Below are 20871 nucleotides of genomic sequence, written 5' to 3' on the forward strand. Positions count from 1 at the left end.
GGTGCAGGGGGTGTCAGGTGCACATGGAGGGTGCTCAGGTCCTGGGGAGTGCTCAGGGTCCTGGGGGGTCAGGGTGCACATGGGGGGTGCTCAGGGTCCTGGGGGGTCCTCCCCAGCATCCTCATCTTCCTCAGCATCCTCCTCCCCAGCACCATCATCATCCTCATCTTCCTCATCACCCCCAGCATCCTCATCCTCCTCATCATCCTCCTCAGCATCCCCATCTTCCTCAGCATCATCATCCTCATCCCCAGCATCCCCATCTTCCTCAGCATCCTCACCTTCCTCATCCTCCCCAGCATCCTCATCCTCATCACCCCCAGCATCCCCAGCATCATCCTCCTCACCTTCCTCATCCTCCTCAGCATCATCCTCCTCATCACCCCCAGCATCCTCCTCATCCTCCCCAGCATCTTCATCTTCCTCATCGTCCTCATCCTCCTCATCTTCCCCATCACCCCCAGCATCATCCTCATCACCCCCAGCATCCTCATCTTCCTCATCTTCATCTTCCTCAGCATCATCCTCCCCTCCTCATCCTCCTCATCTTCCTCATCTTCCTCATCCTCTTCATCTTCCTCATCCTGCTCATCCTCATCCTCCTCATCTTCCTCATCCTCATCCTCCTCATCCTCATCCTCCCCATCACCCCCATCCTCCCCATCAATGGTTTATTCCTGAATGTTGGGGTCCCCCCGGGGTGGTCGATTTTGGGGGGGTGGGGGGGGGACACTTTTGAGCCCCAAAACTCCCATTGGGGGCTGTTGGGGGGGTCCCACAATTATTACGGGGGGGGTCCCATGGTTATTATGGGGGGGTCCCAGGGTTATTATGGGGGGGTCCCCGTGGTTATTATTGGGGGGTCCCATGGTTATTATTGGGGGGTCCCAGGGTTATTATGGGGGGGTCCCATGGTTATTATTGGGGGGTCCCCATGGTTATTATGGGGGGGTCCCAGGGTTATTATTGGGGGGTCCCCAGGGTTATTATTGGGGGGCTCCAGGATTGTTATTGGGGGGTCCCCATGGTTATTATTGGGGGACCCTGGATTATTATTGGGGGGGTCCCAGGGTTATTACTGGGGGGGTCCCCAAAGAGGGGGGACCCCAGGACCCCTCCAAATGTGCGATCCGGGCTCCGCCCCCGGGCCGGGTCCCCGTGTCGTGCCCCCCCCCGACCACGGGATGGCCCCGCCCACAGCCCCGCCCCCCTCATTAATATTCATTTAGAGGCGTGGTTTACCCAGGCCCCCACTCGCTCGGCGCTGATTGGTTAAAGGGGGGGCGTTTCCGGTCCTGCGTCACTTCCGGGGAGGGGCCCTGGACGGAGGGGACAACATGGAGAGCGACGGGGACACCGTGGAGCTCGATGGGGACACCGTGGGGCTCGATGGGGACACCGTGGGGATCAACGGGGACACCACGGACACGGGTGGGGACACCGGGGGCACGGACGCGGGGGGTGGCCCCCCGGTCCCCGCGGGTGAGGCCCCGGGGTTGGGGACAATGGGGGGGGGGGCGGGAAGCGGCTTCGGTGGCGCCGCTGGGGACACGTTGGACCCCATTGTCCCCATTGTGTCCCCATTGTGTCCCCATTGTGTCCCCATTGTGTCCCCATTGTCCACATTGTGTCCCCACTGTGTCCCCATCACTCCCATTGCGTCCCCACTGTGTCCCCATTGCTCCCATTGTGTCCCTACTGTGTCCCCTTTGTGTCCCCATCACTCCCCTTGTGTCCCCACTGTGTCCCCATTGCTCCCACTGTGTCCCCATTGCTCCCATTGTGTCCCCACTGTGTCCCCCACGTGTCCCCATTGCTCCCATTGCATCCCCATCCTCCCCACTGTGTCCCCAGTGTGTCCCCATTGCTCCCACTGTGTCCCCATTGCTCCCATTGTGTCCCCACTGTGTCCCCACTGTGTCCCCATCACTCCCATTGCATCCCCATTCTCCCCACTGTGTCCCCATCACTCCCCTTGTGTCCCCACTGTGTCCCCAGTTCCTCTCCCCATGTCCCCCCTGTGTCCCCACTATGTCCCCATCACTCCCACTGTGTCCCCACTGTGTCCCCATCGCTCCCACTGTGTCCCCATCACTCCCACTGTGTCCCCACTGTGTCCCCATCACTCCCCACTGTGTCCCCACCGTGTCCCCATCACTCCCACTGTGTCCCCACCATGTCCCCATCGCTCCCACTGTGTCCCCACCGTGTCCCCATCACTCCCACTGTGTCCCCACTGCTCCCCCCTGTGTCCCCACCGTGTCCCCATCACTCCCACCGTGTCCCCATCACTCCCACTGTGTCCCCACTGCTCCCCCCTGTGTCCCCACCGTGTCCCCATCACTCCCACCGTGTCCCCATCACTCCCACTGTGTCCCCATCACTCCCACTGTGTCCCCATCACTCCCACTGTGTCCCCATCGCTCCCACTGTGTCCCCACTGTGTCCCCACTGTGTCCCCATCGCTCCCATTGTGTCCCCACTGTGTCCCCATCACTCCCACTGTGTCCCCATCGCTCCCACTGTGTCCCCACTGTGTCCCCACTGTGTCCCCATCGCTCCCATTGTGTCCCCACTGTGTCCCCATCACTCCCACTGTGTCCCCATCGCTCCCACTGTGTCCCCATCACTCCCCATTGTGTCCCCACCGCGTCCCTATCACTCCCACTGTGTCCCCACTGCTCCCCCCTGTGTCCCCACCATGTCCCCATCGCTCCCACTGTGTCCCCACTGTGTCCCCATCGCTCCCACTGTGTCCCCACCGTGTCCCCATCGCTCCCACCGTGTCCCCATCGCTCCCACTGTGTCCCCATCGCTCCCACTGTGTCCCCACTGCTCCCCCCTGTGTCCCCACCGTGTCCCCATCACTCCCATTGTGTCCCCACCGTGTCCCCATCGCTCCCACTGTGTCCCCACCGTGTCCCCATCGCTCCCACTGTGTCCCCACCATGTCCCCATCGCTCCCACTGTGTCCCCACCGTGTCCCCATCACTCCCACTGTGTCCCCACTGCTCCCCCCTGTGTCCCCACCGTGTCCCCATCACTCCCACCGTGTCCCCATCACTCCCACTGTGTCCCCACTGTGTCCCCACTGTGTCCCCATCGCTCCCATTGTGTCCCCACTGTGTCCCCATCACTCCCACTGTGTCCCCATCGCTCCCACTGTGTCCCCACTGTGTCCCCACTGTGTCCCCATCGCTCCCATTGTGTCCCCACTGTGTCCCCATCGCTCCCACTGTGTCCCCATCACTCCCCTTTGTGTCCCCACCGCGTCCCCATCACTCCCACTGTGTCCCCACTGCTCCCCCCTGTGTCCCCACCGTGTCCCCATCACTCCCACTGTGTCCCCACTGCTCCCCCCTGTGTCCCCACCGTGTCCCCATCACTCCCACCGTGTCCCCATCACTCCCACCGTGTCCCCATCACTCCCACCGTGTCCCCATCACTCCCACTGTGTCCCCATCGCTCCCACTGTGTCCCCACTGTGTCCCCACTGTGTCCCCATCGCTCCCATTGTGTCCCCACTGTGTCCCCATCACTCCCACTGTGTCCCCATCGCTCCCACTGTGTCCCCATCACTCCCCATTGTGTCCCCACCGCGTCCCCATCACTCCCACTGTGTCCCCACTGCTCCCCCCTGTGTACCCACTGTGTCCCCATCACTCCCATTGTGTCCCCATCGCTCCCCACTGTGTCCCCACCGTGTCCCCATCGCTCCCACTGTGTCCCCATCACTCCCACTGTGTCCCCATCGCTCCCACTGTGTCCCCACTGCTCCCCCCTGTGTCCCCACCATGTCCCCATCGCTCCCACTGTGTCCCCACCGTGTCCCCATCACTCCCATTCTGTCCCCATCGCTCCCCCCTGTGTCCCCACCGTGTCCCCATCGCTCCCACCGTATCCCCCTGTCCCCCACATCCCCCATCCCTCCCGCCATGTCCCCCATGACCCCCTCTCTTTCCCGCAGGTCGCCCCCCGGCAGCTCCGGCGTCCCCGCGGCACCGCCAGGCGGCTCCGTCCCCCTCGCCCCCCCCGTCCCGCCCGCACCGCTGCTCCGAATGCGGCAAAACCTTCGCGCGGCGCTGCCAGCTCGGCGCCCACGGCCGCGTCCACTCCACCGCGCGGCCCTTCCGCTGCCTCCAGTGCGGCCAAACCTTCAAGAGCAGCTGGGGGCTGGCTCAGCACCGCCCGCTGCACGCGCCGGCGCGGCCCTTCCGCTGCCTCCAGTGCGGCCGAGCCTTCAAGAGCAGCTCCGGATTGGTGCAGCACTGGCGCGTCCACACGGACGAGCGGCCCTTCCGCTGCGAGCGCTGCGCCAAGGGCTTCCGGAAGAGCTCCGGGTTGGCGCAGCACCGGCGCGTCCACACGGGCGAGCGGCCCTTCCGCTGCGGGCGCTGCCCCCGCAGCTTCGCCAGCAGCTCCAACCGGCTGCGGCACTGGCGCGTCCACGCCGGGGAGGGCGCGGAGCCGGCGCGGCGCCGGGAGGAAGAGCAGGAGGAGGAGGAGGAGGAGGAGCAGGAGGAGCGGCGGCGCTGCCCCGAGTGCGGGCGCGGGTTCCGGTGCCGCTCCAACCTGCGCGTGCACCGGCGCTCGCACCTGGCGCAGAAGCCGTTCGCCTGCGGGGAGTGCGGCAAGAGCTTCGCCTCCAGCACCCAGCTGCTCCGGCACCGCCTGCGGCACCAACAGGAGGCGCCGTAGGGCGGGGACCGCGACGAGGAGCCCGCCATAGGATGGGGACCCCGCCATAGGGACATGGACCCCGCCATAGGGACATGGACCCCGCCGAGGACCCCGCTATAGGACGGGGACCTCGCCGAGGACCGCGCCATAGGACGGGGACCACGCCGAGGACCCTGCTATAGGGACGGGGACCACGCCGAGGACCCCACTATAGGGACATGGACCCGCCAAGGACCGCGGTATAGGATGGGGACCACACCGGGGACCGTGCCATAGGGACGGGGACCGCGCCGAGGACCCCGCTATAGGGACAGGGACCCCGCCAAGGACTGCGCCATAGGATGGGGACCGCGCCGAGGACCGCGCCATAGGACGGGGACCATGCTGGGGACCGTGCCACAGGGACAGGGACCCCGCCGAGGACCGCGCCATAGGGACAGGGACCGCGCCGTAGGGACGGGGACCCCGCCATAGGGACAGGGAATGCGCCATAGGGATGGGGATCCCGCCGAGGACCCCGCCATAGGGACAGGGACTGCACCATAGGGACGGGGACCACACCATAGGGACGGGGACCCCGCCGAGGACCCCGCCATAGGGACAGGGACCGCGCCGTAGGGACGGGGACCCCGCCATAGGGACAGGGAATGCGCCATAGGGATGGGGACCCCGCCGAGGACCCCGCTATAGGGACAGGGACCGCGCCATAGGGATGGGGACCCCGCTGAGGACCCCGCCAGGTTTGGTTGTGACAACAGGGACACACCCATGGGGACCCCACCCACTGGGGACCCGCCCACTGGGGACTCACCCATTGGGACCAACCCACCTATGGGGACCCACCCACTGGGTCCAGCCCATGGGGATCCACCCACTGGGGACCCCACCCACGGGGACCCCACCCACAGGTCCCCGCCCACGGGTCCCCGCCCACAGGGCCCCACCCACAGGCCCCTCCCCATCCCGGCGGCATCTCCGACCCCCCCATCCCACCCCATTCCATGGTTTGGCCCCACGGGCTGGGGGGGGGTGGAATCATGAACTTCACTCAGAGCAATTCCAGTAAATGAGGTTTTTTTAAGCTGTTTTCGTTCCGTTTCTGGGGGGTTTTAATGGGTGTTGGGTCTCTTTAAGGCGTGGGGGGGTGGGGACACGCCCCTTCCCCTTCCCCCCCCCCCCCAGACTCCCGCGGGTGGAACCGCCCGAGTGGGGCCCGAGCGCTTTAACGGCGCCGCCATCTTCGGGCACCCAACAAGATGGCGGCGTCCGCGGAGCCCCCGCCGCCGCGGTTTCCCGGCCCACGTTGCGCGGAGAAGCGGGGCCCGCCGTGTCGCGATAGGGGATCTGTCGCGATATTCACCCCCGCGACCCCCCCCCAGGGCTGCGGGGAGCGGGCGGCCCGCTGGGAACGGCCGGAGAGCCGCTCCGTACAACCCGCGGGCCGCCATACTGTACGGAACGAGGAGGGCGGCGGGAACTTCCGCTTCCGGGGGCGGGGTTTGGAGCGGCGGTGGCGGAGCGGGAGGTAAACAGAGGCCGCGGGGGGCGGGGGCGGATTTTGGGGGTCCCGCGGGGGTTTGGGGGTTCGGGGGGGTTTGGGGGGGTTGGGGGGGTTTGGGAGGGGTCTGGGGGGGCGGTTTGGGGGGGTCTGGGGGGGCGTTTTGGGGGGGGATACGGCGGGAAATGGGGGGGGTGAGCGGACTGTGAGGGGATTTGGGGCCGTTATGGGGCGGGGGGGGGGCAGAAGATCTGAGGGGGCCCTGAAGGGGTTTGGGGGGGTGGGGGGGGGCACATCTGGGGGGACCTAACGCGATGGAATTTGGGGGGGGGGCACTTTTGAGTGACGTTTCCCCCCCCTTTCTATTCGCAGCCCCCCCGTTCGTTTGCAGCCCCCGCCTCGTCGCCCCTTTTGGGGGGTGCACCCCCCCCAGCATGGCCCGGGGGCCCCCCCCGCGCTGAATGGCGCCCCCGTTGCCATGGTGCCCCCCCCCGCCGTGACGCGCAGCCCGGGGGGGCCATGGGGGACGCCGAGGGGCAGGGGGGGGGGCGCACGACCCCCCCCGGGCAGCCGGGAGGGGGGGGGCAGCGCGAGGGGGAGGGGGCGGCCTGGGAGCCCCCCCGGACCCCCCCCGGGAGCCCCCCGAAAGTAGCGGGGGGGGGCGAGGAGGAGGAGGAGGAGGAGGAGGAGGAGGAGGAGGAAGAGCTGGACCCCAGGATACGGGTGAGGGGGGTCCCCGTGTTTGGGGGGGCATGGGGGTCTGGGGGGGGTCAGGGGGGTCTGAGGGGGTCATGGGGGTCTGGGGGGGTCATGGGGGTCTGGGGGGTCATGGGGGTGTGGGGGGGTCATGGGGGTCTGGGGGGTCATGGGGGTCTGGGGGGTCATGGGGGTCTGGGGGGGTCATGGGGGTCTGGGGGGGTCATGGGGGTCTGGGGGGTCATGGGGGTCTGGGGGGTCATGGGGGTCTGGGGGGGTCATGGGGATTTGCGGGGGGTCATGGGGATGTGGGGGGGTCTTTGGGAGGTTTGGGGGGGTCATGGGGGTCTGGGGGTTCGTGGGGGTTTGACGGGGTCCCAGGGAGGTCTGGGGGGGTCATGGAGGTTTGGGGGGGTCATGGGGATCTGAGGGGGTCATGGGGGTCTGGGGGTTTTGGGGGGGTCATGGGGATTTGGGGGGGTCATGGGGGTTCTGGGGTTTCATGGGGTGTGGGGGGTCCCAGTTTTCCGGGGGTCATGGGGGTCTGGGGTTATGGGGGTTCTGGGGGGGTCATGGGGATTTGGGGGGGGTCATGGGGGGTTCTGGGAGGGTCATGGGGTGTGGGGGTCCGGGTTTTGGGGGGGTCATGGGGGTCTGGGGGGGCCTTGGGGTGTGGGGGTCCCGGTTTTGGGGGGGTCATGGGGGTCTGGGGGGGCCATGGGGTGTGGGGGTCCGGGTTTTGGGGGGGTCATGGGGGTCTGGGGGGGCCTTGGGGTGTGGGGGTCCGGGTTTTGGGGGGGTCATGGGGGTCTGGGGGGGCCTTGGGGTGACGCGTGTGCCCCCAGGAGGAGCTGGAGCACCTGAACCAGGCGACCGAGGAGATCAACAGAGCCGAGCTGCAGCTGGACGTGAGTCCGGGGGGACTGGGACAAACTGGGACGGACTGGGAGGGACTGGGAGGGACTGGGAGGGACTGGGAGGGACTGGACCAGACTGGGGCGGACTGGGAAGAACTGGGATGAACTGGGATGGCCTGGGACGGACTGGGACACACTGGGATGGACTGGGGTGGACTGGGACAAACTGGGATGGACTGAGACAAACTGGGACGGACTGGGACAAACTGGGATGGACTGGGCCAGACTGGGTCAAACTGGGAGCCAGCCCTGGGTCCCCATCCCCAGCTGCTCCCAAACTGGTGGCCCAGTCCTGAACTTAACTGATCCCAGTCCTTGTCCCCCGGTCCCTAACTGGTCCGTACTGGTCTCTACTGGTCTGTACTGGTCTGTACTGGTCCATACTGGTTTCAGGATGCCTGCGTCACCATCACCGTGTGCTGTCCCAGTTCTTATCCCCCAGTCCCTAAGTGCTCTGTACGGGTCTGGACTGGTCTGCACTGGTCTGTATGGATCCATACTGGTTTATACCCGTCCATACTGGTTTATACCCATCTATACCGGTCTGTAAAGGTCCATACTGGTCCATACTGGTCCGTACTGGTCCGTTGTGTTGCAGGAGGCCCGCAGCGCGTACCGGCGGGCGCTGTCGCAGTCGGCGCGGCTCCTGCACTCGCAGTGCTCTGTGCTGCTCCGTATGGATCCATACTGGTTTATACCCATCCATACTGGTTTATACCCATCCATACTGGTTTATACCCATCCATACCGGTCTGTAAGGTTCCATACTGGTCCATACTGGTCCATACTGGTCTGTCTGTTGCAGGAGGCCCGCAGCGCGTACCGGCGGGCGCTGTCGCAGTCGGCGCGGCTCCTGGACTCGCAGTGCTCTGTGCTGCTCCGTATGGATCCATACTGGTTTATACCCATCCATACTGGTTTATACCCATCCATACTGGTTTATACCCATCCATACCGGTCTGTAAGGTTCCATACTGGTCCATACTGGTCCGTACTGGTCTGTCTGTTGCAGGAGGCCCGCGGCGCATACCGGCGGGCGCTGTCGCAGTCGGCGCGGCTCCTGCACTTGCAGTGCTCTGTGCTGCTCTGTGTGGATCCATACTGGTTTATACCCATCCATACTGGTTTATACCCATCCATACTGGTTTATACCCACCCATACCGGTCTGTAAGGTTCCATACTGGTCCATACTGGTCCGTACTGGTCTGTCTGTTGCAGGAGGCCCGCGGCGCGTACCGGCGGGCGCTGTCGCAGTCGGCGCGGCTCCTGCACTCGCAGTGCTCTGTGCTGCTCTGTGTGGATCCATACTGGTTTATACCCACCCATACCGGTCTGTAAGGTTCCATACTGGTCCATACTGGTCCGTACTGGTCTGTGTGTTGCAGGAGGCCCGTGGCGCGTACCGGCGGGCGCTGTCGCAGTCGGCGCGGCTCCTGCACTCGCAGTGCTCTGTGCTGCTCTGTGTGGATCCATACTGGTTTATACCCACCCATACCGGTCTGTAAGGTTCCATGCTGGTCCGTACTGGTCCATACTGGTCTGTCTGTTGCAGGAGGCCCGCGGCGCGTACCGGCGGGCGCTGTCGCAGTCGGCGCGGCTCCTGGACTCGCAGTGCTCGGAGCTGGGCGGCTGCATCGAGCGCGCCCGCCCGTACTACGAGGCGCGCCGGCTGGCCAAGGAGGTGAGGATTTGGGGGCGGGGGGTCCCCAAAATTGCGGTGGGGGGGTCCAGAAGTGTTGGGGGGGGTCTCAGCGTCACGAAGGACCCGAAAATTGGGCGGCGGGGGCAGAAATTGGGGTTAAAAAGGGGTCTGGGGGTGCAGGGAATGGGGCGCAAATGGAGTGGGGGGACCCAGAGTGGGGAGAAATGGGGGTTTGGGGGTCCCCCAATGTTTTACCCCCCCCCGCCTCAATGGGATTTTTGGGGTGGGTTTGCGCAGAAATGGGGTTGAGGGGTGGGAAAGGGGGCTTGGGGCTCCTGGGGGTGCGGTGAAAATGGTCTGAGGGTGCGGGACAGTGGGGTTTGGGGGTGATTTGGGGTGATTTGGGGTGATTTGGGGTCTGTTTTAACCCCAGTTCCCCCTCCCCAGGCCCAGCAGGAGTTGCAGCACCATTTTGGGGTGATTTGGGGTGATTTTGGGGTGATTTGGGGTGATTTCGGGTCTGTTTTACCCCCATTTCCCTCCACAGGCCTAGCAGGAGATGCAGCGCAGTCTGGGGGTGATTTTGGGGTGATTTGGGGTGATTTTGGGGTGATTTTGGGTGATTTTGGGTCTGTTTTACCCCCATTTGCCCCCCACAGGCCCAGCAGGAGATGCAACACAGTCTGGGGGTGATTTTGGGGTGATTTTGGGTGATTTTGGGTCTGTTTTACCCCCATTTGCCTTCACAGGCCCAGCAGGAGACGCAGCGCAGTCTGGGGTTGATTTTGGGGTGATTTTGGGCTGATTTTGGGGTGATTTTGGGTGATTTTGGGTCTGTTTTACCCCCATTTGCCCCCCACAGGCCCAGCAGGAGATGCAGCGCAGTCTGGGGGTGATTTTGGGGTGATTTTGGCCGATTTTGGGGTGATTTTTGGCGGTTTCGAGCCCGTTCCAGGCGCAGCAGGAGACGCAGCGGGCGGCGCTGCCGTTCGAGCGCGCAGTCTGGGGCCATTTTGGGTCATTCTGGGGCCATTTTGGTCCATTCGGGGGCCATTTTGGTCCATTCGGGGGCCATTTTGGGTCATTCTGGGGCCATTTTGGGTCATTCGGGGGCCATTTTGGGTCATTCTGGGGTGGTTTCTGGGTGATTTGGGGTCGATTTTTGGCGATTTTGGGGTGATTTGGGGTGTTTTGGGGTCGGTTCCAGGCGCAGCAGGAGACGCAGCGGGCGGCGCTGCCGTTCGAGCACGCGGTTTGGGGCCATTTTGGGTCATTCTGGGGCCATTTTGGGTCATTCAGGGCCATTTTGGGTCATTCGGGGGCCATTTTGGTCCATTCGGGGGCCATTTTGGTCCATTCGGGGGCCATTTTGGGTCATTCAGGGGCCATTTTGGGTCATTCTGGGGTGGTTTCTGGGTGATTTGGGGTCGATTTTTGGCGATTTTGGGGTGATTTGGGGTGTTTTGGGGTCGGTTCCAGGCGCAGCAGGAGACGCAGCGGGCGGCGCTGCGGTTCGAGCGCGCGGTCAGCACGCACGGCGCGGCGCGGGAAATGGTGGCGGTGGCCGAGCAGGGGGTGCTGGCCGGGCAGAACCGCCTGGACCCCACCTGGCAGGAGCTGCTCAACCACGCCACGGCCAAGGTGGGACCCCCCCCCAAACCCGCCTAAACCCGCCCTAAACCCGCCTTAAACCCTCCTTAAACCCTCCTTAAACCCTCCTTAAACCCTCCTTACACCCGCCTTAAACCCTCCTTAAACCCTCCTTAAACCCGCCTTAAACCCGCCTTAAACCCGCCTTAAACCCGCCTTAAACCCGCCTTAAACCCGCCTTAAACCCGCCTTAAACCCGCCTTACACCCGCCTTAAACCCGCCTTAAACCCGCCTTAAACCCGCCCTAAACCCGCCCTAAACCCGCCCTAAACCCGCCTTACACCCGCCTTACACCCGCCTTACACCCGCCTTACACCCGCCTTACACCCGCCTTAAACCCGCCTTAAACCCGCCTTAAACCCTCCTTAAACCCGCCTTAAACCCGCCTTAAACCCGCCTTAAACCCGCCTAAACCCTCCTTAAACCCGCCTAAACCCGCCTTAAACCCGCCTTAAACCCGCCTTAAACCCGCCTTAAACCCGCCTTAAACCCGCCTTAAACCCGCCTTAAACCCGCCTTAAACCCGCCGTAAACCCGCCTTAAACCCGCCTTAAACCCGCCTTAAACCCGCCTTAAACCCTCCTTAAACCCTCCTTAAACCCGCCTTAAACCCGCCTTAAACCCGCCTTAAACCCGCCGTAAACCCGCCTTAAACCCGCCTTAAACCCGCCTTAAACCCGCCTAAACCCTCCTTAAACCCGCCGTAAACCCGCCTTAAACCCGCCTTAAACCCGCCTTAAACCCGCCTTAAACCCGCCTAAACCCTCCTTAAACCCTCCTTAAACCCGCCTTAAACCCTCCTTAAACCCTCCTTAAACCCGCCTTAAACTCTCCTTAAACCCTCCTTAAACCCTCCTTAAACCCGCCTTAAACCCGCCTTAAACCCTCCTTAAACCCTCCTTAAACCCGCCTTAAACCCGCCTTAAACCCGCCTTAAACCCGCCTTAAACCCGCCTTAAACCCGCCTTAAACCCGCCTTACACCCGCCTTAAACCCGCCTTAAACCCGCCTTAAACCCGCCCTAAACCCGCCCTAAACCCGCCCTAAACCCGCCTTACACCCGCCTTACACCCGCCTTACACCCGCCTTACACCCGCCTTACACCCGCCTTAAACCCGCCTTAAACCCGCCTTAAACCCTCCTTAAACCCGCCTTAAACCCGCCTTAAACCCGCCTTAAACCCGCCTAAACCCTCCTTAAACCCGCCTAAACCCGCCTTAAACCCGCCTTAAACCCGCCTTAAACCCGCCTTAAACCCGCCTTAAACCCGCCTTAAACCCGCCGTAAACCCGCCTTAAACCCGCCTTAAACCCGCCTTAAACCCGCCTTAAACCCTCCTTAAACCCGCCTGAAACCCGCCTTAAACCCGCCTTAAACCCGCCTTAAACCCGCCGTAAACCCGCCTTAAACCCGCCTTAAACCCGCCTTAAACCCGCCTAAACCCTCCTTAAACCCGCCGTAAACCCGCCTTAAACCCGCCTTAAACCCGCCTTAAACCCGCCTTAAACCCGCCTAAACCCTCCTTAAACCCTCCTTAAACCCGCCTTAAACCCTCCTTAAACCCTCCTTAAACCCGCCTTAAACTCTCCTTAAACCCTCCTTAAACCCGCCTTAAACCCTCCTTAAACCCTCCTTAAACCCTCCTTAAACCCGCCTTAAACCCGCCTTAAACTCTCCTTAAACCCTCCTTAAACCCTCCTTAAACCCGCCTTAAACCCGCCTTAAACCCGCCTTAAACCCGCCTAAACCCGCCTTAAACCCTCCTTAAACCCTCCTTAAACCCGCCTTAAACCCGCCTTAAACCCTCCTTAAACCCGCCCTAAACCCTCCTTAAACCCGCCTTAAACCCTCCTTAAACCCTCCTTAAACCCGCCTTAAACCCTCCTTAAACCCGCCGTAAACCCTCCTTAAACCCTCCTTAAACCCTCCTTAAACCCGCCTTAAACCCTCCTTAAACCCTCCTTAAACCCGCCTTAAACCCGCCTTAAACCCTCCTTAAACCCTCCTTAAACCCTCCTTAAACCCGCCTTAAACCCTCCTTAAACCCGCCTTAAACCCGCCTTAAACCCTCCTTAAACCCGCCTTAAACCCTCCTTAAACCCTCCTTAAACCCGCCCTAAACCCTCCTTAAACCCTCCTTAAACCCTCCTTAAACCCTCCTTAAACCCTCCTTAAACCCGCCTTAAACCCGCCTTAAACCCGCCTTAAACCCGCCTTAAACCCGCCTTAAACCCTCCTTAAACCCTCCTTAAACCCTCCTTAAACCCGCCTTAAACCCGCCTTAAACCCTCCTTAAACCCTCCTTAAACCCGCCTTAAACTCTCCTTAAACCCTCCTTAAACCCGCCTTAAACCCTCCTTAAACCCTCCTTAAACCCGCCCTAAACCCTCCTTAAACCCGCCTTAAACCCTCCTTAAACCCTCCTTAAACCCGCCTTAAACCCTCCTTAAACCCTCCTTAAACCCGCCCTAAACCCTCCTTAAACCCTCCTTAAACCCGCCTTAAACCCGCCTTAAACCCGCCTTAAACCCGCCGTAAACCCTCCTTAAACCCTCCTTAAACCCTCCTTAAACCCGCCTTAAACCCGCCTTAAACCCGCCTTAAACCCGCCTTAAACCCTCCTTAAACCCTCCTTAAACCCTCCTTAAACCCGCCTTAAACCCGCCTTAAACCCGCCTTAAACCCGCCTTAAACCCGCCTTAAACCCGCCTTAAACCCGCCCTAAACCCGCCCTAAACCCGCCTTAAACCCTCCTTAAACCCTCCTTAAACCCGCCTTAAACCCGCCTTAAACCCGCCTTAAACCCGCCGTAAACCCGCCCTAAACCCGCCCTAAACCCTCCTTAAACCCTCCTTAAACCCGCCTTAAACCCGCCTTAAACCCTCCTTAAACCCGCCTTAAACCCGCCTTAAACCCGCCTTAAACCCGCCTTAAACCCTCCTTAAACCCGTCCTAAACCCGCCCTAAACCCGCCCTAAACCCGCCCTAAACCCGCCTTAAACCCTCCTTAAACCCTCCTTAAACCCTCCTTAAACCCGCCTTAAACCCGCCTTAAACCCGCCTTAAACCCTCCTTAAACCCTCCTTAAACCCTCCTTAAACCCGCCTTAAACCCTCCTTAAACCCTCCTTAAACCCGCCTTAAACCCTCCTTAAACCCTCCTTAAACCCGCCTTAAACCCGCCTTAAACCCGCCTTAAACCCTCCTTAAACCCTCCTTAAACCCGCCTTAAACCCGCCTTAAACCCGCCTTAAACCCGCCTTAAACCCGCCTTAAACCCTCCTTAAACCCTCCTTAAACCCGCCTTAAACCCGCCTTAAACCCGCCTTAAACCCGCCTTAAACCCGCCTTAAACCCGCCTTAAACCCGCCTTAAACCCGCCGTAAACCCTCCTTAAACCCTCCTTAAACCCTCCTTAAACCCTCCTTAAACCCTCCTTAAACCCGCCTTAAACCCGCCTTAAACCCTCCTTAAACCCTCCTTAAACCCGCCTTAAACCCTCCTTAAACCCTCCTTAAACCCGCCTTAAACCCGCCTTAAACCCTCCTTAAACCCTCCTTAAACCCTCCTTAAACCCGCCTTAAACCCTCCTTAAACCCGCCTTAAACCCTCCTTAAACCCTCCTTAAACCCGCCTTAAACCCGCCTTAAACCCGCCTTAAACCCGCCTTAAACCCGCCTTAAACCCGCCTTAAACCCTCCTTAAACCCGCCTTAAACCCGCCTTAAACCCGCCTTAAACCCGCCTTAAACCCGCCTTAAACCCTCCTTAAACCCTCCTTAAACCCTCCTTAAACCCTCCTTAAACCCGCCTTAAACCCGCCTTAAACCCTCCTTAAACCCTCCTTAAACCCTCCTAAACCCTCCTAAACCCCCATTAAACCCCCATTGAACCCTCCTAAACCCCAATTAAACCCTCCTAAACCCCCATTAAACCCCCATTAAACCCTCCTAAACCCCCCTAAACCCGCCTTAAGCCCTCGGTACCCCCCGTTAATTAGCGCACCCCCTCGTTAGCGGTGGAGCCGATGCCTTTGGGTGCTGAGCGGGTTCCGCTGCCCCTCCGGCCGCCATTTTGTGTTCTGAGGGGTTTTGGTGCCCCTGGGGCCGCCATCTTGAGCCCTGAGCTGATTCTGCCGCCATTTTGTGTCCTGAGGTGATTTTTGTGCCACTATTTTGTATTTCGAGGTGGTTTTTGTGTCACTATTTTGTATTTCGAGGTGGTTTTTGTGTCACCGTTTTGCACCCTGAGGTGATTCTGACCCCATTTTGTATTTTCAGGTGATTTTTGTGTCATTATTTTGTATTTTGAGGTGATTTCTGTCCCCCTGGGGCCGCCATCTTGAGCCCTGAGGGGATTCTGGCGCCATTTTGTATTTTGAGGTGATTTTTATGCTTCTAGTGCCACTATTTTGTATTTTGAGGTGATTTTTGTGCCACTATTTTGTATTTTCAGGTGATTTTGGGCCCCATTTTGTGTTCTGAGGTGATTTTTGTGCCACTGTTTTGTATTTTAAGGTGACTTTTGTGCCGCTATTTCATATTTTGAGGTGATTTTTGGGCCCCATTTTGTGTCCTGAGGTGATTTTTGTGTCACCGTTTTGCACCCTGAGGTGATTTTAGGCACAATTTTGTATTTCGAGGCGATTTTTGTGCCACCATTTTGTATTTTCAGGTGATTCTGGGCCCCATTTTGTATTTTGAGGCGATTTTTGTGCCACCGTTTTGTATTTTGAGGTGATTCTGCCGCCATTTTGTGTCCTGAGGTGACTTTTGTGCCACTATTTTGTATTTTCAGGTGATTTTGGGCCCCATTTTGTGTCCTGAGGCGATTTTTGTGCCACCATTTTGTATTTTGAGGTGATTTTTGTGCCACTATTTTGTATTTTGAGGTGATTCTGGTGCCATTTTGTGTCCTGAGGTGATTTTTGTGCCACTATTTTGTATTTTGAGGTGATTTTTGTGCCACTATTTTGTATTTTGAGGGGGTTTTTGTCCCCCTGGGGCCGCCATTTTGCACCCTGAGGTGATTCTGGCGCCATTTTGTATTTTGAGTCGATTTTTGCGCCACCATTTTGCACCGAGGTGATTCTGGGCCCATTTTGTATTTCGAGGCGATTTTTGCGCCGCCGTTTTGCATTTTCAGGTGATTTTGGGCCCGTTTTGTGTTCCGCGGCGACTCTGCCGCCATTTTGCTGCCGCCCCCGCCGCCATTTTGTGCCCGTGGGTGCCCCCACTCCCCCTCTCCCGCCCCCCAAACGCCCCCCAAACGCCCCCGAACGCCCCCCAAACGCCCCCCGAGGCGGCGACCCCCCCGTTTTAGGGCGGTTTACGTGTTTTAGGTGAACGAGGCGGAGGAGGAGCGGGCGCGGAGCGAGCGGGAGCACCAGCGCGCCACGCGGCGCTGCCAGGAGGCCGAGGCGCGCGTGCAGGCCCTGCAGAAGCGCCTGCGCCGGCCCATCCTCAAGAGCCGGCCCTACTTCGAGCTCAAGGCCCAGCTGGGCCACGACCTCGAGGTACGGGGGGGTGCAGGGGGGTTTTTGGGGGAAATGGGGGGGTTTGGGGGGATGTGGGGGGTTTTGGGGGGAAATGGGGGGGTTTGGGGGGATGTGGGGGGTTTTGGGGGGAAATGGGGGGGTTTGGGGGGATGTGGTGGGGTTGGGCATAATGGGGGTTTGGGGGGAAATGGGGTTTGGGGGATAATGGGGGGGTTGAGGATAATGGGGGTTTGGGGGGATGTGGGGGGTTTGGGGGGATGTGGGGGGTTTGGGGGGGATATGGTGGGGTTTGGGGGATATGGTGGGGTTGGGGGATATGGTGGGGTTTGGGGATAATGGGGGTTTGGGGGGGATAATGGGGGGTATGGGGGATTGGGGGGACAATGTGGGTTTGGGGGTTAATGGGGGGTTTGGGGATAATGGGGGTTGGGGGGATGTGGGGTTTGGGGATAATGGGAAATGGTGGGGTTTGGGGGGTAATGGGGGGTTGGGGGGATAATTGGGGGTATGGGGGCTTTGGGGGGTAATGGGGGTTTGGGGGATAATGGGGGTTTGGGGGGTAATGGGGGTTTGGGGGGTAATGGGGGTTTGGGGGATAATGGGGGGTATGGGGGATAATGGGGGTTTGGGGGGTAATGGGGGGTATGGGGGGTTTGTGGGATAATGGGGGTTTGGGGGATAATGGGGGGTATGGGGGGTTTGTGGGATAATGGGGGTTTGGGGGGTAATGGGGGGTTTGGGGGATAATGGGGATGTGGGGGGTTTGGGGGATAATGGGGGGTTGGGGGGATATGGTGGGGGTTGGGGATAATGGGGGGAAATGGTGGGGTTTGGGGGGTAATGGGGGGTTTGGGGGGAAATGGGGTTTTAGGGGGATAATGGGGGATATGGGGGGTTTGGGGATAATGGGGGGTTTGGGGGGTAATGGGGGTTTGGGGGGATATGGTGGGGTTTGGGGGGGATGTGGGGGATTTGGGGGGGATGTGGGGGGTTTGGGGGGGAAATGGGGGTTGGGGGGGATGTGGGGGGGAAATGGGTTTGGGGGCAGTGGCGGTTCCGGCCACGTTTGGGGATGGAGGGAGGGAAAATGGCGGGAACGGGTTCTGTCCCCATTCTGTGTCCCTGTTGTGTCCTATTGTGTCCCCATGGTGTCCCCTGACCCTGTTCTGTGTCCCCATTGCATCCCCATTGTGTTCCTGACCCTGTTCTGTCCCCATTCTGTGTCCCCATTGTGTCCCCTGACCCCTTTCTGTGTCCCCTGACCCTGTTCTGTCCCTATTGTGTCCCCATTGTGTCCCTGACCCCTTTCTCTGTCCCTATTGTGTCCATGACCCTGTTCTGTGTCCCCATGGTGTCCCCATGGTGTCCCCATTGTGTTCCTGACCCTGTTCTGTGTCCCCACTGTGTCCCCATGGTGTCCCCACTGTGTCCCTGACCCCGTTCTGTGTCCCCATTGTGTCCCTGACCCCGTTCTGTGTCCCCATTGTGTCCCTGACCCTGTTCTGTGTCCCCATTGTGTCCCTGACCCTGTTCTGTGTCCCCATGGTGTCCCCATTGTGTCCCTGACCCTGTTCTGTGTCCCCACTGTGTCCCTGACCCCGTTCTGTGTCCCCATTGTGTCCCTGACCCCGTTCTGTGTCCCCATTGTGTCCCTGACCCTGTTCTGTGTCCCCATTGTGTCCCTGACCCTGTTCTGTGTCCCCATGGTGTCCCCATTGTGTCCCTGACCCTGTTCTGTGTCCCCACTGTGTCCCCATGGAGTCCCCATTGTGTCCCTGTCCCCATGTTGTGTCCCCACTGCATCCCCACGCTGTCCCCATTGTCCCCACTGCATCCCCACGCTGTCCCCATTGTCCCCACTGCATCCCCACGCCGTCCCCACGCTGTCCCCACGCTGTCCCCACGCTGTCCCCATTGTCCCCACTGCATCCCCACTGCATCCCCACGCTGTCCCCATTGTCCCCACTGCATCCCCACGCCGTCCCCACGCTGTCCCCATTGTCCCCACTGTCCCCATTGTCCCAGGAGCACAAGTCGCGGGTGACGTCCCTGGAGCTGCTGGTGTCGCAGGCCAAGCGCCGCTACTCGGTCGCCCTGCGCAACCTGGAGCAGATCAGCGAGCAGATCCACGCGCGGCGGCGCCTGCGGCTCCGCGGGGCCCCCGTGGGCGCCGAGAGCGGCTCCGACGCCCCCCCCGGCCCCGGCGACCCCCCCGGCGCCGCCCCCGACCCCGGCGACGCGGCCTCGCTGCTCAGCCTGCGCACCATCGCCTCCGACCTGCAGAAGAGCGACTCGGTGGAGCACCTGGCGGCCTTCGGCGACGCGGCCAGCCTGGACAGCGAGCGCCGCCGCGCGCCGGGGCAGCGCCGGAGCCAGGGGGGGGCGCTGCGGCACCACCGCAGCGTCAGCCTCTGACCCCACAAACCACTTTTTAACCCCAAAAACCACCTTCTGAGCCCCCGGAACGGCTCCGGCACCACCGCAGTGTCAGTCGGTGACTCCAGGAACGGCTCCGGCACCACCGCAGTGTCAGTCGGTGACTCCAGGAATGGCTCTGGCACCACCGCAGCGTCAGCCTCTGACCCCAGAAACCACTTTTTAACCCCAAAAACCACCCAAAAACCACCTTCTGAGCCCCCGGAACGGCTCCGGCACCACCACAGCGTCAGCCTCTGACCCCAGAAACTACCCAAAAACCACCTTCTGAGCCCCAAAAACCACCTTCTGAGCTCCGGCACCACTGCAGCGTCAGTCGGTGACACCAGGAAGGGCTCCGGCACCACCGCAGCGTCAGCCTCTGACCCCAGAAACCGCTCAAAAAACACCCCAAAAACGCCTTCTGAGCCCCCAGAACGGCTCCGGCACCACTGCAGTGTCAGCCTGTGAGCCCAAAAACCACCTTCTGAGCCCCAAAACCCACCTTCTGAACCCCCAAATGGCTCCATCACCACCTCAGTGTCAGCCTGTGAACACCCAGAACGGCTCCGGCACCACCGCAGTGTCAGTCGGTGACACCAGATGGCTCCGGCACCACCGCGGCGTCCGCCTGTGAACACCCAAAACGGCTCCGGCACCACCACAGCGTCAGCCTGTGAGTCCCAAAACCACCTTCTGAACCCCCAAAATGGCTCCGGCACCACCGCAGGCTCAGTCTATGAACACCCAAATGGCTCCAGCACCACCGTGGTGTCAGTCGGTGACCCCAAAAACCACCTTCTGAACCCCCCAAACGGCTCCGGCACCACCGCAGCGTCAGCCTCTGAGCCCCAAAACAACCTTTGGAACCCCAAAAACCGCCTTTGGAACCCCAAAACCCACCTTCTGAACCCCCAAAGTGGCTCCAGCACCACCACAGCTTCAGACTCTGGACCCCCAAACGGCTCCGGCGCCACCGCGGCGTCAGTCGGCGACACCGAAACGGCTCCGGCGCCACCGCAGCGTCAGCCTGTGAGTCCCGAAACCACCTCCTGAACCCCAAAAAACCACCTTTGGAACCCCAAAAACGGCTCCGGCGCCACCGCAGCGTCACCTGGACCCCAACCCCACCTCTGAGCCCCAAACCCACCCCCCGAACCCCCAAATTCACCCCCGAACCCCCACTTTGCCCCCCGGGACCCACGGGAGGTGTCGATTGGACGAACCGAGGTGGGGGGCGGAGCTAATTGAAGCTGTTAATGAAGCTAATTAAGCTAATGAAGCTGCAACACCGGGACTCCATCGCCCCCCCCCGTTCGCGGCCGAACGAGCCCGGTCGCGCTAATTAGGGGGAGGGTGTTAATTGGGGGGGGGGGAGGGGCCGTGATGAGAACCCCCCCGGTTCGAGGCGGCCCCGGATTTGTACAAAACCGCCCCAAATCGCCCCAAAAACCACGGCCGGGAATAAAAATGCCTGGGATTGGGTATTAATTGGGTTAATGAGTGGTTAATGAGGCACTAAGGGCTGGGGGCGGGGCGTGTTGTGGCGGCCAATAGCAACCCACTTCCGGTCCCTCCCCCATGGCCACGCCCCTTCCTGTGTCCACCGGAAACCAGAAGTGGGGAAGGAAGATGGCCGATCCAAGATGGCGGAGCCGCCCGTTTTCCCTTCAAAAGCCGCAATTTAGGGCTTTGCAATGCGGCATCTTCACAAAAACATCAATTTCAGGGCTTTCTAACGCAGTTTTAACCCCAAAAATCCCAATTTGGGGCGTTTCCCCCCGCGAAATTTCCCCGAAAAGCCCAAATTCGGGGATTTGTTAAAAATCCCCAACGGGAAACTTCAAAAAATGGGGGCAAACCCCTCAAAACTGTG

At 60.9% G+C, this 20871-nt stretch overlaps 2 protein-coding genes across 3 annotated transcripts; both read left to right on the forward strand.

Moving 5' to 3' along the window:
- The first annotated feature begins 1030 nt into the window (after window positions 1–1030).
- Window positions 1031–5018, forward strand: LOC139826072 (uncharacterized). Of its 2 annotated transcripts, none has more exons than XM_071801004.1 (2): window positions 1031–1482; window positions 3968–5018. In XM_071801004.1, exons 1-2 carry the CDS (start codon window positions 1338–1340, stop codon window positions 4696–4698), a joined length of 876 nt encoding a protein of 291 aa, XP_071657105.1. In that variant the 5' UTR covers window positions 1031–1337; the 3' UTR covers window positions 4699–5018. The 2 variants fall into 2 exon arrangements, with proteins under 2 accessions (XP_071657105.1, XP_071657106.1); XM_071801005.1 differs by having other exon boundaries at window positions 1040–1431.
- Window positions 5019–5958: 940 nt separating this feature from the next.
- On the forward strand, window positions 5959–20292 carry SH3BP5L (SH3 binding domain protein 5 like). Its single transcript, XM_071800998.1, has 7 exons — window positions 5959–6205; window positions 6551–6901; window positions 7720–7782; window positions 9345–9473; window positions 10914–11075; window positions 16425–16598; window positions 18606–20292. Exons 2-7 carry the CDS (start codon window positions 6698–6700, stop codon window positions 18993–18995), a joined length of 1122 nt encoding a protein of 373 aa, XP_071657099.1. The 5' UTR covers window positions 5959–6205; window positions 6551–6697; the 3' UTR covers window positions 18996–20292.
- Window positions 20293–20871: the final 579 nt, after the last annotated feature.

Source organism: Patagioenas fasciata, chromosome 34 (genome assembly GCF_037038585.1).
Source record: "Patagioenas fasciata isolate bPatFas1 chromosome 34, bPatFas1.hap1, whole genome shotgun sequence".
Classification (NCBI taxonomy): Eukaryota; Metazoa; Chordata; class Aves; order Columbiformes; family Columbidae; genus Patagioenas; species Patagioenas fasciata.

Coding starts and splice junctions, on each gene's coding strand:
- LOC139826072 (XM_071801004.1), top strand. CDS start 1,338: ATGGAGAGCGACGGGGACACCGTGGAGCTCGATGGGGACACCGTGGGG. Junction 1,483..3,967: donor TGGCCCCCCGGTCCCCGCGG/GTGAGGCCCCGG, acceptor TCTTTCCCGCAG/GTCGCCCCCCGGCAGCTCCG.
- SH3BP5L (XM_071800998.1), top strand. CDS start 6,698: ATGGGGGACGCCGAGGGGCAGGGGGGGGGGCGCACGACCCCCCCCGGG. Junction 6,902..7,719: donor AGCTGGACCCCAGGATACGG/GTGAGGGGGGTC, acceptor GTGTGCCCCCAG/GAGGAGCTGGAGCACCTGAA. Junction 11,076..16,424: donor TCAACCACGCCACGGCCAAG/GTGGGACCCCCC, acceptor TACGTGTTTTAG/GTGAACGAGGCGGAGGAGGA.